Source organism: Nematolebias whitei, chromosome 13, assembly GCF_014905685.2.
Source record: "Nematolebias whitei isolate Nwh7 chromosome 13, NemWhi1, whole genome shotgun sequence".
Classification (NCBI taxonomy): Eukaryota; Metazoa; Chordata; class Actinopteri; order Cyprinodontiformes; family Rivulidae; genus Nematolebias; species Nematolebias whitei.
Window position 1 is genome coordinate 13,832,143 of NC_056510.1, and position 18,760 is coordinate 13,850,902.

Genomic DNA, 18,760 nt, shown 5'->3' on the forward strand with positions numbered 1-18,760 from the left:
TATAGTCTCTAAAGCATGTGTATCCCTTTGCTTGTTTGTTTTTTCATTTTTTTTTTTCATAATTTCACCACATTATGGTTGGTATTTATTATTAATGATCACAATGTACGATGAAGTGCTCTCCCTTAGAGACAGGGTGAGAAGCTCGATCATCCGGGAGGGACTCGGAGTAGAGCCGCTGCTTCTCCACGTCGAGAGGAGCCAGTTGAGGTGGCTTGGGCATCTGTTTAGGATGCCTTCTGGACGCCTCCCTGGTGAGGTGTTCCGGACACGTCCCACCGGAAGGAGGCCCAGAGGAAGACCCAGGACACGCTGGAGGGACTATGTTTCTCGGCTGGCCTGGGAACACCTCGGGATTCCCCCGGAAGAGCTGGCCCAAGTGGCTGGGGAGAGAGAAGTCTGGGCCTCCCTACTTAGGCTGCTACCCCCGCGACCCGACCCCGGATAAGCGGAAGAAAATGGATGGATGGATGGATGGATGGATGTACGATGAAATCTTTGATTCAAGGGCTTGACAACATTGGAGGGATGAGGAGGTGATGAAAGCCAGCCCTGTTATAGACACTCATATTGGTATGTCAGTGATGAAGCTGTTACTTTGTGATAAAGTTCTGCAATTTTCTTTTCTTTTTATTTATTTATTTTTTACTATGAAGACCTTCTATGCTGCTGTTTCTTGTGAAACATCATTCTACAGTTGTCTGCATTTACCCTTTGCCGTGACACAGTAACTGTGCTACAATTACCACGCAATGCAGTTCTCAGTAAACTCTCTTACAACTCATAGAAAACAAGTCTTAGAGTTTGCCATGGGCTCTATCAACAACCAAGTGATATTCTATTCATAGAAAATTCAGTTACCAAAAATACTTTTGAGAAATAAAACATAATTTTAGCTACACTGGAAATATTATTCTATCAACATTTCATTGCTTTCCCCGCCTTTGAAATCTCATGAATGCTTCACCCTCTACAATTATTATTTTAAACTGTTGAAAGGAAAAAAAGTGAAGTGATTATGAATAAAGAATATAACAGAAGCTAGAGTTAAGATGTTGGAATGTAACATTTTATTTAAAGAGTTCATTGAATGTGAATACTTTAAATATTGTTACAAATTTAAGAGGCAAATCCTTCTTTGCGACTGGCAAATTTTAAATCAACAATCTAAAAAGGTAACCAAATCAATATACAATAGATACAATAGATTACAATAGGGTTTCATTTGAACTCTTACAAACCCGACCCGTCATTCAAACAACATCTGTGCACTTCTTTCCAGATTCTTCTGTTGTGTTCAGTCACGTTTTCACAAACTATTTGCCTGCTGGCTGTTAGAACATTATATGATGAAGTGGGAATATTTCTACCTCTTCTTCTGTTGTGTTCATGTTTAGTGTATTAGACAGCTGGGATCTTCAACAATGAAGGAGAAGCAGCAGCGCAAGGAGACTGAGATCAGCTTTCTTAGTTGTAAAATATCAAAAACCATTCCTGATAAATGTGTAAACCTTGTTCTTTACACTCGTTATCTGATGGTTTATTTACAGCATAAGCATGGTCTTACTTAACTGACTAACTCAAGCTCATTAAATAATAATTATAAGTCGTAAAACTTCATATTTAATTCATCATATAGCTTTAAACTAAATACAGTTAAGCCTATAATGCCAAAAGCATGTGAAAGAACAAAGCAAAGGATTAGATATGCTGTACACCTTGGTGCTGTGAGGTCAAATAGATTTTAAATGGTGCAAAGCCATCCTTGGAGCTCATAAGCTTCTGTGGCGAACAATGTTTTGACATACTTTCTAACACCTGATTATCATACAAGTTTAATTTCATACATATAAGTTATACTTTTCCTCTGCAGGGTAGCAGGCTGTTCTCACCCGTAGTTGTTGCCTATTAACATAAAAATCCCAAACAAGATGAAGCATTTAGTTGCACATGCACCAGTTACTTCAATAATGGATAGTTCAGAATGTTCAGGTGGTTTTCTGTGGAGGTTGTTCCTTAGTAGCTGTCTTACCTGCAGACATGTTTGTGTGCAAGTAAACCTAGTCAAGGTGGAGTTGATTGCAGAGTGGATTTCAGCCATCTAAACCAACCTAAAGCAGTTACATAGCCTTAAAAACACTTCAACTGTTCAACCCATTCTTTTGAGATAAAGGAAGGCAAAGCTGATATTTAAAACACTTGTCCCTCTGATATTACAGTTGAACTCTTCATGAGTGTGTGAATGTAACTGGTTATCCATGACTATGTGACTTTGATGGACTGGCAGCCTGTTCAGAGTGTACCCCACCTGTCGCCAAATGACTGCTGGAGTTGGGCATCAGCTCCACCCAATCTTGAACAAAATCAAGATGGATGGATGGATTCCAGAACATTTACTTTTTTAAATAACTTCTTTTGGTTCATTCATTTAATTTATTAAATTAAATTAACTTTAATTCAGTTTCACTCACTTTATCACAAACTTCAAACACCAATACATATTATGTGCATGGGATCACTTTTATAATGGCATAGTTTTGTTAGGCCCCCTCCCTCTCGGTTTTCAAGTCCCGTTTAAAAACCCACTACTATTCAGTAACGGCCGTATGATTTTTCCTGATTGATTGCTTAAGTTGTTATTTTCATAATTTGCCAAATTAATGTAAATGTTTGATGTTAAACTTTGATTCTGTAAATAAATGACCGCATTCATTTTGATGGGTCAAACATAAATGACGTCTCACGTTTGCATTTCATTAAATTCAATGCACGTTTTATTCAGTTCAGAAAAATGAGGAATCCGCGTTAATTGATGAATATATCTGAGCATCTGTTCATCTACACATTCAACACCAAATGATCTGTGTTTTGAACCTGTATGCTCCACACTGGTTAGTCATCATTATCTGCATCGTTTTTACATCTATATTCCGATTTACTTCATTTTGTATTTTGCTTGGTGTGTTACCTGTTGTTCTGTCTGTACAGCACTTTGGTTGGCCTTGTCGCTGTTTTGAGTGCTCTATAAATAAAATGGTATGGTATGGTATGGTTAGGTACCTACAACAAATACATGAGAACCAGAACTTTTATGTCATCAGCTATACATCTGATCCAGCATGCAGCTCAGGTTCCCTATATGTTTAGAATTGATGTACTGTAAAAACCGAAAGCAATATTTAATGTATTTGATCAATTTGCATAAAGTATTTCTTAAAACAAAACTGTATTACATGTTTGTGTGTACAGTATTGTACACACAATAATTATGTCATTACTATTCTTAAAAAAAAACATAAGTATACAGACTTTAATGAGTGTGAGTCTCTGAAGAATGTACTAAGGTTGATGTCAGAGTTGCAGTTGAAGTAAACACTGCATGTACCATATTTTTTGGACTATAAGGCACACTGGATTAAAAGGTGCATTAAGCGAAACAGAACAGTTAGATAAGTCAAACTTTATTCAACTCATTCACAATAACCACACTAAATTGGTTCAAGGTCAGTAAGCACAACCATAATTAATACATAAATACCTGATTATAAGGCTCACTTAGGCCTGTCACAATAATTAATTTTGCTGGGCAATTAATTGTCTCAAAAATTATTGCGATAAATTAAAATATTGTTTGAAATTTAACAATAATTAATTGTCAAATTTTAGAAGAATTGTTGATTTGTTTGGAGTGTAGTACTTTTTTGACCACCTGATGACAGTATAAGACTGATTGAACCAAAAGCTGGATAGTTGAGCAGCTGTCTCTTTAAGAAAAATGGGAGGGAGGGCCTTGACATGACATGCGCTTGTTGATTTGATTCTCTTTAGCGTAGCATTTTTCACACAAAGCTTTTAATAATAATAACATTTTAAAAAATCAGTAAACAAGTTCTCAGCTTCTTTTTGCAAAGAAAAACAACTTTTTAGACGAAGGCATGGGTTTCAACCATGAATTTTGGAGCTTGTCAAGATGGAGGTCTATTCCCGAGCTCGACCAGTTAGCTTAGCTCGTAGCTTAGCTTCTCAGCTTAGCTGCTTTTAACGATCCAAAAACGCAATTTTGGACAGTTAAAAGAGATTTTAAAGAGAAATGAGAAAGGGAGTGGTCAGTGAAGAGCACCAGAGTTGAGCCGTGTCTTCAGTACAGGTCCTTCTCAAAAAATTAGCATATTGTGATAAAGGTCATTATTTTCCATAATGTAATGATAAAAATGAAACTTTCATATATTTCAGATTCATTGCACACCAACTGAAATATTTCAGGTCTTTAATTGTTTTAATACTGATGATTATGGCATACAGCTCATGAAAACCCAAAATGCCTGTCCCAAAAAATTAGCATATCATGAAAAGGTTCTCTAAACAAGCTATTAACCTAACCATCTGAATCAACGACGTAACTCTAAACACCTGCAAAAGATTCCTGAGGCTTTTAAAAACTCCCAGCTTTGTTCATTATTCAAAACCGCAATCATGGGTAAGACTGCCGACCTGACTGCTGTCCAGAAGGCCATCATTGACACCCTCAAGCAAGAGGGTAAGACACAGAAAGAAATTGCTGAACCAATAGTCTGTTCCCAGAGTGCTGTATCAAGGCACCTCAGTGGGAAGTCTGTGGGAAGGGAAAAGTGTGGCAGAAAACGCTGCACAACGAGAAGAGGTGACCGGACCCTGAGGAGGATTGTGGAGAAGGGCCGATTCCAGACATTGGGGGACCTGCGGAAGCAGTGGACTGAGTCTGGAGTAGAAACATCCAGAGCCACTGTGCACAGGCGTGTACAGGAAATGGGCTACAGGTGCCGCATTCCCCAGGTCAAGCCACTTTTGAACCAGAAACGGCGGCAGAATTGCCTGACCTGGGCTACAGAGAAGCAGCACTGGACTGTTGCTCAGTGGTCCAAAGTACTTTTTTCGGATGAAAGCAAATTTTGCATGTCATTCGGAAATCAAGGTGCCAGAGTCCGGAGGAAGACTGGGGAGAAGGAAATGCCAAAATGCCAGAAGTCCAGTGTGAAGCACCCACAGTCAGTGATGGTCTGGGGTGTCATGTCATCTGCTGGTGTTGATCCACTGTGTTTTATCAAGGGCAGGGTCAATGCAGCTAGCTATCAGGAGATTTTGGAGCACTTCATGCTTCCATCTGCTGAAAAGCTTTATGGAGATGAAGATTTCATTTTTCAGCATGACCTGGCACCTGCTCACAGTGCCAAAACCACTGGTAAATGGTTTACTGACCATGGTATTACTGTGCTCAATTGGCCTGCCAGCTCTCCTGACCTGAACCCCATAGAGAACCTGTGGGATATTGTGAAGAGAAAGTTGAGAGACGCAAGACCCAACACTCTGGATGAGCTTAAGGCCGCTATCGAAGCATCCTGGGCCTCCATAACACCTCAGCAGTGCCACAGGCTGATTGCCTCCATGCCACGCCGCATTGAAGCAGTCATTCATGCAAAAGGATTCCCGACCAAGTATTGAGTGCATAACTGAACATGATTATTTGAAGGTTGGCGTTTTTTGTATTAAAAACACTTGTCTTTCATTGGTGGGATGAAATATGCTAATTTTTTGGGACAGGCATTTTGGGTTTTCATGAGCTGTATGCCATAATCATCAGCATTAAAACAATTAAAGACCTGAAATATTTCAGTTGGTTTGCAATGAATCTGAAATATATGAATGTTTCATTTTTATCATTACATTATGGAAAATAATGAACTTTATCACAATATGCCAATTTTTTGAGAAGGACCTGTAGAAAGAGAGAGAGACACAAAGAAACGATAAAGCCAGTAAATGAAAATGAGGTTGATAATTTGCATTCATCATGCCATTAACTGATTTATTGTTTATCCTGACAGGCCTAGGCTCACTGTCAATGTTTAAGAAAATTAAAGGATTTTAAGTGTGCCTTATATTCTGAAAAATACGGTACTGTAAAACAAAATTACGCTATAAGTTGTTTGACCTGATCCAGATGGATTGAACCAATTCAAACTCACAAGAGTACAGTGGTGAAATAATTGCACTCTTGCTATGCTTGTGCACCCTATTTGTTTCATGAGACCCAGGTTGTTCTCAGCCTCTTGAGTGCCCAATATCTGAGCAGCACATCTGTTTCTGAAGTGGGTTTGATTGCAAACATTCCTCCCAGAGTGAGAATCCACTGCTGTCACACTGCAGTCCACTAACAATCTGTTCAATCTACGCCACTGCCGGTGGTTGATTGAAAAGTGCCATTGCACCGTTACTTCACATTGACAAGCACTTCGCTGTGATCGCAAGGCCTCAGGCATTACAAACAGCCGGCGTTTAGGTGCACAAATTTAGGCCTGCTTAATTTTTTTTTTATTATTATTTTAAAGATCACAAAATTATATTTTTTTACCCTGTATTATCTAGTAATGTTGAATGGATGTAACACATCATGAACATTTGCAGATCTTTTTTTGTTTATTATCTTTTTCAAGGTGCTGATAAAAAGGTGTCTGCAAAATTGGACTATTTGAGTTTTGTTTTTTGTTTTTTTTTCTTATCCAACTCTTGAATGATACAATCTAAGAAGGACTGACCTTACAGGAATGTTAACAAGTAGACATCAAACTGTTCATATTTACTCACACAACAAACTGTCTCTTAGTGTCTTGACATCCAGGTACAACGTAAGACCACTAACTAGGGTGTGTGGGGGTTAGGGGCCTGTCGCAATAAACAATAAATCAGTTAATCGCATGACAAATGAAAATTATCAACCTAATTTTCATTTATCGGCTTTATCGTTTCTTCGTGTCTCTCTCTTTCTATTGAAGATACTGGATGACAAAAGGCTAAACACCGGTGCTCTTCAATGACCCATCCCTTTCTCTTTAAAATCTCTTTTAACCGTCCAAAATCGCATTTTTGGATCGTTAAAAGCAGCTAAGATGAGAAGCTAAGCTACGAGCTAAGCTAACAGGCCGACCTCGGGGAAAAAACCTCCGTCTTACTGAAGCTCCAAAATTCACGGTTGAAACCGGTGCCTTTGTCTAAAAACGTTGTTTTTTTCTCTGCAAAAAGAAGCTGAGAACTTGTTTACTGATTTTTTTAATTTTTTATTAAAAGCTTTGTGTGAAAAATGTTATGCTAAAGAGCTCAAACCACACCGAACGGCCGCCATTTTGAGAACCAAAAAAAAAAAAAAGAATAGAGACAGCCCATATCACGTCAAGGGGCCTCCCTCAACATTTTTCTTAGAGACCTGCTGCTCGCTCCCTCACTATCCATCCTTTGGTTCAAACAGTATTATACTGCTATCTGCTAGTCAAAAAAGGTACTCCACACAAAATTAACCAACATTTCTTCTTAAATTTGACAATAGTTACTAATTATTGTCAAATTTCAAACAATATTATTGTTTATTGCAATAATTTCTGAGACAATTGCCCAGACAAATTTGCAATCGTGACAGGCCTAGCCCACAGTTGAGGGTGAAGGCAGGTGTGGACGCCTCACCTTTCCCACAAACTTTGTATGTCATAGTCAAGGGATTCAAACCAGTGACCTTCCGATCACTGGCTGGCCTTCTCTAACCTCTACGCAACCACTCCTCTGCATTTTACATCTTCGATGTAAAGAAGTAAAATTTGTTGATTGGACTAAATCGTCCAGATGCAAGTGACTTGACAGGTCACACTTAAGTTTTGCTTTGTCACTTAGAGGATAATTTACACAAGAACACTTTTAACAGAACAGCATATCTGAAAGTTTAAACTTGGTATGGACTTAAAAGCTTAAATAATTAAACTTATAAATAAAATATCTTGTCACAGTTGGTTTGAAATAATGCACATGAGCTACTTAAAAGCTTATTCTGACATGGGAGTCAAAGCAGCTGTAAATGGCTCAGTAACAATACTGGATAGGATATTTAAACCATTTATGTGCAGCTGATCTTCAACATGCTCACACAAATCTGTTCTCTGATCAGTGGTGGAGATAATTCACAGAACTTAATGTTTGAATCCTGCTAAAATGCTTAAACACTGCTTGAAACCGTGACTGCAAATCAACACTTGGTTATAAAGTGTTTCCAAAATTGAAGTAGATTTTTTTTGTTTTAATTTTACTATTTTTAACAAGGAGCTGAATATTCTACAATGTTCAATAGGAAAATAACCAGAAACCGTGTGCAGTCAGTCTGACTATAAGAGCTTGTCTTTGTCAATCCAAAACTCTGTCATCGATCATCTGAAAATGTTTTCACTCGGATCGAATCAGCTTGAAGCCAGTTCACCACAGCTGCATATTATTCTATGTCCTTCATGATATAAATGTAAAAGTGCAACACTGTGCTTGCTGTTTAAATGTGTGTAAATATCAGCTAGTGCTTTCAAAGTCCCAGCTGTGAACTTTGGAGCACCAATGTGGGGGTGAGGACAGTGAAAAACCACTGCCAGAAAAAATAACTCAATACTGTATATTACCATTTTACTCACTTAAGAAGCTTAATCTACTATTAAAAATGTAATAAATAAATTAGGTTTGTTTATTTGTAGAAACTAAGGTGGAAGGGATGTACAGAGGACGCTTACTTATGCTCTAAAACGCTCTAAAAGGGCACAGAATGTCATGATTTCAGCTCCCTGTCTCCTCTGCTCTCAGCCACCTGCAAGTGCTCTTAGCCACGCCCACTTCTCTGCTCTGCATGTTGAACAGCTGATCAGCTGCAGTAGGACGCTTATCTTGCAGTAAGGACTGCACAAAGCTACAGGAGGAAGGTTTATTTCTGCAACTCTGGGTTGCACAAATGTGCAGCAGGTGCTAAATAATTTAAAATAATTAATTTTAAATAAAAAAATCCATGACGATTGTCTGGCTCATCTATCAATCAGCCAATTGTATGTCATGTCCAATCTTATTTTGAAAAGCCACAATAGAGCGAGTCTGCGATAATACGAACTGCAAAGTAGCGAGGGACTACTGTATATATTTAGATCTAAACTATTTTTTCCTTCCTAAAGAAAAATACCAGTTCATCCAATTTGCATGTATTAAACATTTTGTAGAAATTAAACTCTGTAAGTTATCCCACATTCAGCATTTATATTCTTCTTAAGGTAGCAGACAGACTGAAAATTTATGCTTTAATGAATAACACTGAATACAGCACAAAACAAGCACCTTAGACTGCTTTTCTTGTCAACAGTAATTGGTAGTTTCACATTCAAATACGTCACCGAAAGAAACTTGTAAAGTTCATCATGTAACCTCAGCCCTGTTTGGTACAAAGCCAGTGATTTGTGTGTCATTGTGGAAGAGAGCTGGCAGGTCGTGACGTCTGAAACTGACAAAGCAGTGAGTGGGTGGGACTGTTCATATCATGTCTTTCTACTTTGTTGAACAAACTGTTATGTGTGTATTATGTTATAAAGCAGGTAGCACATGCTAAAATCACATACAGTTCACAAAACACAGTTCATGTAAGGCACTCTTCATTGCCTCTTCACACCAAACCTTGTTTTAGTCTGAACATGTGCAGTTTGTGAGTTATCCCTGTTTTTTTTTTTTGTGAGCTATTTCCCCTCTTTACTTCACAATTCAAAAGCATGGATGTTAGGTTAATTTGTGTTTCTAGTCTTTTTTTCTGCATTAGCCTAGTGATAGATTGATACAGAAAGTCTAAATCAAAATCATTTACTGTATTTATGAATATATATAAAGCTGAATAAAAATATATAATTTACATATTTTAGTTACAGCTGAGCAAAAACATTAATATATCTGTGCAGATTCTCACTCATCCAAGTCATGGCAGATCTAAACGCTTAAAAAAAAAGGAGAAAGGGAAATTGAATGTGTTTTCTGTTTCCTAAAAAAATAAATAAATCATTTTCTCATTCGGAAGGATTTCAGCTCTCCAAAACTTGCAAACCTTTTCTACATCTTCAAGAAAAAAAAAAAAAAAAGTTTATTTTATTTTAATTCAAGTAACACTAACAGTGCTTGACGGTTTCCCCCCCATTTATTTATTCATTCATTTATCTGAATAGATGTAAATGTTCCAGCTTTGATGTTTCCAGTACACTGAGTATGCAGGACGGATACAAACAGAAACTAAATCTAGAATTAAAACTGAAGAACCATGCACTCCAACTGAACATTGCATTGTTAAACAAGCCTTTTGGGCTTAAAATAACTTTCCGTATAGATTCTGAGAATATCCCACGTGTATGGCTTAAGGAGGCTTTACAGCATAGCTGCACTGTCTAGGCACAGACTGCAAACTTCCTTAACCACCCATTAAAAGTAAAGCCCACAGTTGGTTCACCTATCAATCTCCCTGACAAAGAAGTTTAAGCAACAAATATAGCTGTCATAAAAGCATTGAAATGCTTAAATGATCTGTTATAAATAGTGTAAGCAAGTGAATACAAGCCCTTCCTATAGTAACCAAACATGTACTTAAGGTTGATGTCATGTTACTTTCTTAGAGCATTATAGAGAGAGACAGGGTGTGTTTACCACAGCCCCTCCGGCATCAGATAAAATATTCATGAGGACAAACAGTATTCAGTCTGGTCTGCAGCCACAGCATGCAAGTCAAATTTTGCCATCTGCACCAAAACAGGGGATTATGAGCTCTGAGGTTCCTAATTTAGGTCTGCCATAACACTACAGGGATGGTAAAACGTTACAGTAGCATAGACCAAATCAGCCAAAAGTTATGGGTTATTACAGTGTTATATGGTAAATTGCTAAAGTTTCAGCTTAAGAAAAGTTTTCTGCAATTAGTCCAGTCCAAGAAAAGCAAATAAATCCAGTCTGTTGGTGCTTTGGCAAGATCAATAAGTATCAGGCTGTTTTTGCGCTTGTTGCCTCTAGGAAATAAGCATAACATCACACTTAATAGTCAGGTATGACAAAAACTTTCATCTTCTTGGATTTAATTTGTTTCTAAAGTCACTGCCAGCCACATCAATAAAAGCATACACCAACAATGTGAGAATGTTTGACCTCAGAGGACAATCCCATTGTTCCAGTAGCAAAAAAAAATGAAACAGGTGTCTTGTGTAATATTAGTGTCTCGCTGCCTGACAAAATCAGAGTCCTTACCTAAAAGGGAACGCCTGCGAGTTTGTGAGCTGCCACATCCAGCACAGTCAGAAAACTTGGACCAAGCAGTGAGAGTGCAGTCATCTTTGCAAGCTACCCGGCATTCTCTGATCTGAGACTGGAGGGGGCCGGCCCACTGCAAGCACTCCGTCATGTTGGCCGGCTCTCCTTTTTCCCCAATGCAGCTGACTCCTGAGAACAGACCGAAAGGGAAAAATGTCATTCCATATTCCTCATCATGGATGTTTAGGCACTAATATTGGACTGACAGAATATCCATTAATTATTTGTGATATGCAACCTCATAATAGGACAAATAAACACATTCCACACACACATATATATATTTTTTTTTCTTTCTTTTATCACTGAAAATAATTTTAAAAAAGTAAATTATGTAAGACCAACAAAGGTAACTTGACTATGTAAATCAAGCAATACACTTAATGCAAAGTCTCACCAGGTACAAATAATCAGTGGTGGAGAAAGTACTCAAACAATGTACAAAGTACTTGAGTAAAAGTACAAATAAACAGACAAAAATGTACTCTAGTAAAGTAGAAGTACCACATTAACATTTTTACTTGAGTAAAAGTAATTACTTGCTTTTACAAATATTTAAAGTATTAAAAGTAAAAATACTTGCTGAATGTATTACCTAATGCAATTGTAAATTAACTGTACTTTTACAGCGCCTTTCTACTTTGTATGTTATTGAGATTCTCAAAGCGCTTTACACTACAATCTGTGCCCTCATTTACTCATTCACACAGCACTGTACCATATCTCTACAAAGCTAATTGAACAAATAATTTTAAAGAGACTCCTCAGTGCTTTTTCACATTCATACACCGATGGGACACACATTAGATGCAACAAGGAGTTCAGTGTCTTGCCCAGGGACACTTCGGCATGTGACTGCTGGTTGATTTGAACCCCCAACTCTTGCGTTGGAGGACGACTGCTCTAACCACTCAACTACAGCCGCTACAATATCTTTAAGTAACAAAATCCATGCTCAATAATCCAGGCATACAATCCAACATTTTTCAGTCAGGTCATCTGGATGTTGGATGACTTGACTGAAAAATGTTGGATTGTATACCTGGATTTTTGAGCATGGACTTTGTTGTTTTCAACCAGTTTGACACGACAGTCAACAAGGAAGAGGGCCGGCAATGGAGGAGGGGACGTACCAAAGGGACCATCTTATCACAAATAAAACTGGTTTGTTCCACTTTGGAGTAAGCTGTTGGGGGAAGAATCAGTTTTGTTGTGTGTTTCCTTGACTGATGAAGCCTTCCGGATCGAAGGCAAAATGTTTCACTATCTTTAAGTGTACCTACCGTATGTATATTTTCTGTAATACAATAATAGTGTTGAGCCATTTTAATGAACAATGCTGCAGATAATGTATGTTTTTATTGTGTTTACTCTGTGACAGAGTTCACACTTGGACTTGTGTTTATGTGCGTTAGTATTTCAGGGATGACCTGCAGAGTTAAATGCCATTAAGCAAAACAAGAAAGAGGAATGATTGTACCTTTGAAAGTTTTTATTTAACACAAATTAAAACCAGTGTGTCATTTTAACTGCAGTAAAAGTTGTCTGCCTGACAAAAGGAGCATTAGACCCAACTAACAAATGAATATCTGATCATTTTCAACTCCAGTTTGTCAACTTTAGTTAAAATACTGTCTAGTCATCCTTGTAATGGGTCAGCAGTGAACAATATTTTAACTTCCTGACACCATTTTCAAAACTTGCGCCTGAGTGTTGAGACATTTAGAGACATCTCTTGTCTCCTAACATCATGAACTGACATATTTTAATATTGCAGCAAGGATTTCTTGTTCAAGTTCAGGAGAAGCTGGTTTTCAAAGTTTTTTTTAGTCCAGTCTGGCTCTTTTGGGAGAGGGAATATGTCCTGCTGAACTGAAAAGTCTTTCAATAGTCTTTCAATAGTCTTTCAATAGTATTTCAATAGACTTTCAATAATCTTTCAATAAGGCCATGGGGGGCACGTCTCTTCTGGCTGACTCTCCGCGGTGGAATCCAGTTTGGGTGTGTTAGTGGTGCTGTGGGTGCACCCAGCTCAATGATGTAAATACTAGAATATATGTCATTGGCCCAGTTCTTCTTGAAGGTGGGTCTAACGTTACCAGCCCACTTTGCTGTGATTCAATGGACCAGTTCCCCTCTCGCCATCGGTTACTTCAAACTAACAAACAAATCAAAAATCTGCAACGGGAATACAACTTGTAACACAACGCATTATAGAAATGTAGGGTAGAAAATGTAGTGGAGTAAAAGTTGAAAGTACTTAAGTAAAGTATAGAGCCATGAAAAATGTACTTAAGTAGGTATATCTTACTACTGCAAGTAATCCATTAATCATCAGACCCCCAAAAATAATTTCCATTTCAATTTATTTTTTCTTGCACATGATATTTATATTTTACTGTGCTTTATGAGAAGAATCATTTGCACCATTTGACTCCTTACTGGTCAAGGAGTTTGTTAAGTTTGCAATAAGTGAGATGACTCAGGGGATGAAGGGACATACACAAACCACTGACTTTCCAGATGAGTGGATCTCATTGTCTTTGAACCAAAAATATAAACAGGCAGTAATACAAAGCCATAGCACAAGAGGGAAATTTCTCACCCAAACGCCTCAATTGTCTTTTGAGGTTTCACTGATCTCTAAGCATGCCTTTAATCCATTGTATTGATTTATATTGGACTTTTAAATTTTGCTCCCTGCCAAAACCAGTATGGTTTCTACATGTCTGCTAAGGGTGCGTGGGATGGCCATTTACATACAAGGCACTTCAAGGATGAGAGCAGTTATTAAAGTGCATTTATATAAGGCTCTAAATCACAGCCATTCAAAGAAAACAAGATCTTTTATTCATAATGCAAGAGTTAAGGTTTAAAAGGGTTACATTTTAGGGAAGCATAATAAGTTTAATCTTAATTTTCTGATGAACAATTTAAGCAATAAAACTTGTCTTTAAATTAAGCTGAATAACAGACTCATTTTGGGATTGATTACTTAAATTTATTGACATTTATTTCAGTTTTAATTCATTTTCTATCTGTCACTGACAACCTCATTCTGTCGTCCTTAGTGACTTTTATTAGCACAGCCATGCCGACTTTGAACTCTCAGCCATCCTTTTTAACATAACTATTTTAGTTTCAGGCTGCCTGAGGCCATTTGTGTGGCCTTTAAAAAGGCTCTTCTCACAAATAGTAACTTTTTTTTTTTTTTTGTCTTTGCATCTCTGCAAATGTCATGTATTGTCTTTGGTTACACAGTTCCTAATAAATGTTTTTCTTTGTGAATCACCAAAAGGGACACATCTTTTTTTCCTTTCCAATGTTTAAAATATTGCCAATGTAAGGTTGTTGAGGTAAAAGAGATCTTAAAAAAAAAACAACAGACACTATAAATTCTTAATAATCATGCCTACCCACTTTTCCAACATCAGATATGATTTCAACGTCAATCCAGTGCTTGTATAATGTTCCTCTGCATAAAGTACTTTTTAGGACTAATGTAGAATCAAATCATCGCAGCCAATAAGCCACATTATTCATGCAGCTAAAGATCAGAAGCATGAGTCATTTTTCTAACGATCATTTTCAACAGCTCTAGTTCATTAAAAAAAAAAAAAAAAGACCATAATGCAACCAGCTGGTTGTTGGTCATTTCTGCTTGTTAGATACTATTTTCCAAATGTTTTATGTATTTGAATCCTATTTCTACTTTTGGTTGAACTCTTTTCACTGTTCTCAAAGGTTTTGGACACTCAGGGTTGTTACATCCATATTTTGGTAATCCATCAGGAATAAGAAACTTCTATTAGGTTCAGGGATTTACAAATTAGGCTTTAATGCACCTTGCATGTTTCAGTGGTTTTAAGATGCTTCAAAAAGCAAACAGCTGCATGAAGCCTACATGGTTTCATGGTAAATGGTGTGTCAAAGTGCAAACTAGGAAATCGTCCATTTACCCACTGAAGAAGATTGAGTCAGTGCAAAGATCTTAGGATTATACAAGGACATTTTTGTTGCATTCTCTATGCCCTAAAGCATATAAGCTTCCATGGTTCTAAAATAGAAGACATTGGGAGCCATAAATGGTTTTATACATGTGGCCTTCTAGCCAGCTTGAGTCATTAAGGCCACAAGGTCTTGGTCCGAGTAACTGGCTGCAATATGTGTGTGTGTGTCTAAGAAACTGGGCACTGAGCATCACCTCATTACCACTGCCCCTACAGTGAAACTCTGATGGCAGCATTACACTGTTGGTATATATTTTTTTAACAATGGGGATGCCAGTCATGGTGCGGGAAAAAAAAAAAAAAAAAAAGATGTCGTGCACAAGAATACAATGTAGAATTATTCTAAGTTAACTTTTTATCTCATTTAGCATTTGTTAATTTTTTTGTTTGATTTTTATTAGCCATAATAAAAGTGTTCCTTGTTTTATAAGAGTACACAAAAAGTAAAGACTTCTAACAAGTCACCCTCTAACATTTGAAAAGTCCACAGTTGTAAGAAAGAAAGAAAACAGGAACATATCAATACTCTGCATAAAGTTTTTAGTGGAAAGTAACTTGGACGCAGATTTTTGTTGCACTTATTAGCATAAATTTGCTCTGTCATGTTAAATATGCAATTTCTTGGATAATGCATACATTTAGCTTTTTTTTTTTGCTTTTTTTTTCACCTTTGGTTTGTATTTATCTACAAAAACAATCAGTCCAAAAGATATCACAAAAAAAAAAAAAAAAAAAAGATTAAACTTGCATAATATATACATTGAAAGTGTGCTCCTCTACAACTAATATATGTTTATATAGAACTGGAAATACCTGAACTATATGTGTTCTGAGTGAACAAAGAGAGGTAGTTAATTTGTAAAAGTCCTTGAAATAAAGAAGGATGTATGACTTTCTGCAGTCTTAAATATGCCCTTATCAATTGCTTCTGTACCCCTATTATGGTCTCACTCCCAATTATTGTGCCCTAATTATACGCTGGTTTGACATTTATGTCCTTTTTGTTGAATTGGTTCAACTACTCATTGAGTGAAAGTAACTCAAAGTTCCTTATTGTTTAAAAGCCTACATTTAAACTCTATTTCTCTACTAATTACAAATCTCATGCTCATATTTCAGATTTTGAAATGTCACAGGTATTTAACTTTTCCATTTTCTAATCACGTTCAAATAAGACGCTATAAAAGGTCAATGAGGCTCACTCTTAACCTGGAAACACCCCCCCCCCCCCTTCCCCACTCCATCTCATTTGAAAAGTCATGCAAATTCACTTGAAAAATGTCAGTCTTAATTACACCGAAGGAGTCTTGCTGAGTGTAAAAATGCTAAAATATTCTCAAAAGACAGAGAAGCTGCATACATCATTGGAATCATAAGTGCATTCTAAAAAAAACATAACAATTTTCATGGAACTATTGAGATTTATAATTGTCCATTAAAAAAAAGTGCAAACTTATCTAGTAAACACTGTGGCATTATAATGATTTTGATCAAAAGCAGATTCTCTGAAAGATGTAAAAATCTCTGTGAAAAAACATGATTTAAAAAAAAAGATTTCATGTATATACAGTATAACACATTTAGAAAGTATAGAGCAGGGGTCTGCAACCTGCGGCTCTGGAGCCACATGTGGCTCTTTGGTCCCTCTGCAGCGGCTCTTCCAAGCTTTGACCAAAACTGTTATAAAACTGAATTTTATTGGTTGTTATAACAACTAAAAGGGCTAGTTTTAGCAGTTTTCCTGTAATTTATTTTGCGAATATATGAATACTAGAAACATTACAAGGAGTAAATCATACTCACTTTCACTTTATGCTTTATTTCTTCAAAGTAGGATACATATTGTTTCTACAATTAAAAAAAAATCACATAAGAATGCAAACTTTATTGTTTTAGTTTTTAGAAACTGGGCAAAAACTATATTATTTTTTCCTTCTTTACAAGAATCTTGTATTTTATTTTGTCTTAGAATGTATCAATAAATGTTAAACATCATAATAGATATTTTTAGTTTTATAAAATCACCCCTACTATCCAGAAAAGCACCCTCCAACAAACTTAAAGTGGTCCATGGGCCATCGGTTGAGAATCCCAGTTGTAGCAGCTATTGTGGCTCCAGACATGTTTAATTTAGTGAACAAAGAGGCAGAAATGGCTCTTGTGATCATAAAGGCTGCGGACCCCTGGTATAGAGTGTGAAAGTGTAGCATTAGAAACATGCTGTAAAAAATGTACACTGCCTCAAAACTATTCAATACTATGTAATATAAAAAAAATAATTTAAAGGATTGAACCGAGGGGGAGTGGTGGTGCAGATATTAGAGAAGGTGGGCCTGTGATCGTAAGATCACCAGTTCAACTCCCGGTAATGACAACAACGAGGTGTGGGTGGGGAAAGTGAAGCACCCACACCTGCCTCTACCCTCATTTGCCCCACTCTGGGCCCTTGAGCAAAGCCCTTAGCCCCCACCATCTGCTCCCCATGGCGCCTAAGATGGCAGCTCTCTGCTCCGCACAGAGGGCTGTGGTAGCTCAGTGGTCAATGGTTGCATCTGGAAGGTCATCCGGTGTTAAAACAATTGCCAAGTCTTCGTGAGTATTAGTTCGCTGTGGCGACCGCTGAAGAATATATATATATATATATATGGACTGTACTTATATAGCGCCTTTGAATCTTATCAAGGTACTCAAAGTGCTTTACACTACAATCTGTGCCCTCATTTACCCATTCATACAGTACTCTATCTGTTAAAAAAATAATCAGTGCTTCATCACATTCATACACCGATGGGACACACATCGGAGGCAATGAGGGGTTCAGTGTCTTGCCAAGGGACACTTCAGCATGTGACTGCTGGTGGAATCTAACCCCCAACTCTTGCATTTGCGGACGACTGCTCTAACCACTAATGCACAGCCGCCTCTCTAAAAAAAAAAAAAAAAAAAATATATATATATATATATATACATATAAATAATTGTAATATTTTGTTAGCCTAATGTAAATCTAGATTTAAAATAATAAAATTAGTCTTTGTGTAAAGCATATTTTGTTTACCTTTGAGCATCACTTTATTGGTAATCTGTGGTATTGTGCAATGAATTATTATTTTTATGAACATTTGAATTTTTACTGCTGCTAAGATTTTTATTCATACATTTTGTGGCCAAACATTAAGCGAGTGCTATTTTAAGATTATAAAGAGTGAAACCAAAACACACATTTACTGAAGAAATGATGGTTGCAATATCTCTATCTGTTTTCTAAATAGCGCTTTGAAATGGGTTTGTAGATTACTTTGGTACACTAACAGTAGGAGGATGGAGGGTAAAGAGCTTGAAAAAAGACTGAAATCAGTGATATGAAGTGGAACAGTTGTCTGGAGAAGAGAAAGTGTAAAAATGACTATAGGTCAGGGTTAATACTTGCCTCTTGTCTCTAAACCATTTCCACATGCTTCCCCTGATCCAGATAATCCTCGTCTTACAGAATCAGGGACCAGAGTACAACTGTGCCACTTGTGCAGCCTCCACCTGTATTGAAACACAGAGGACGACTTTGCATAACCATGTATCTTTGCAGTTATATATATATA

The 18,760-nt window shown here is 37.1% G+C and overlaps 1 protein-coding gene across 1 annotated transcript in view; it reads right to left on the reverse strand.

The window, feature by feature from the left end:
- The window catches only part of thsd7ba (thrombospondin, type I, domain containing 7Ba), a 134,284-nt gene that overhangs the window by 57,887 nt on the left and 57,637 nt on the right, over positions 1-18,760 (reverse strand). The window contains exons 10-11 of the mRNA XM_037686118.1: positions 18,595-18,698; positions 11,092-11,283 (exon numbers count right to left, since the gene is read on the reverse strand). Coding sequence (XP_037542046.1) covers positions 11,092-11,283; positions 18,595-18,698 — 296 coding nt within the window. The remainder of the gene's footprint in view (positions 1-11,091; positions 11,284-18,594; positions 18,699-18,760) is intronic.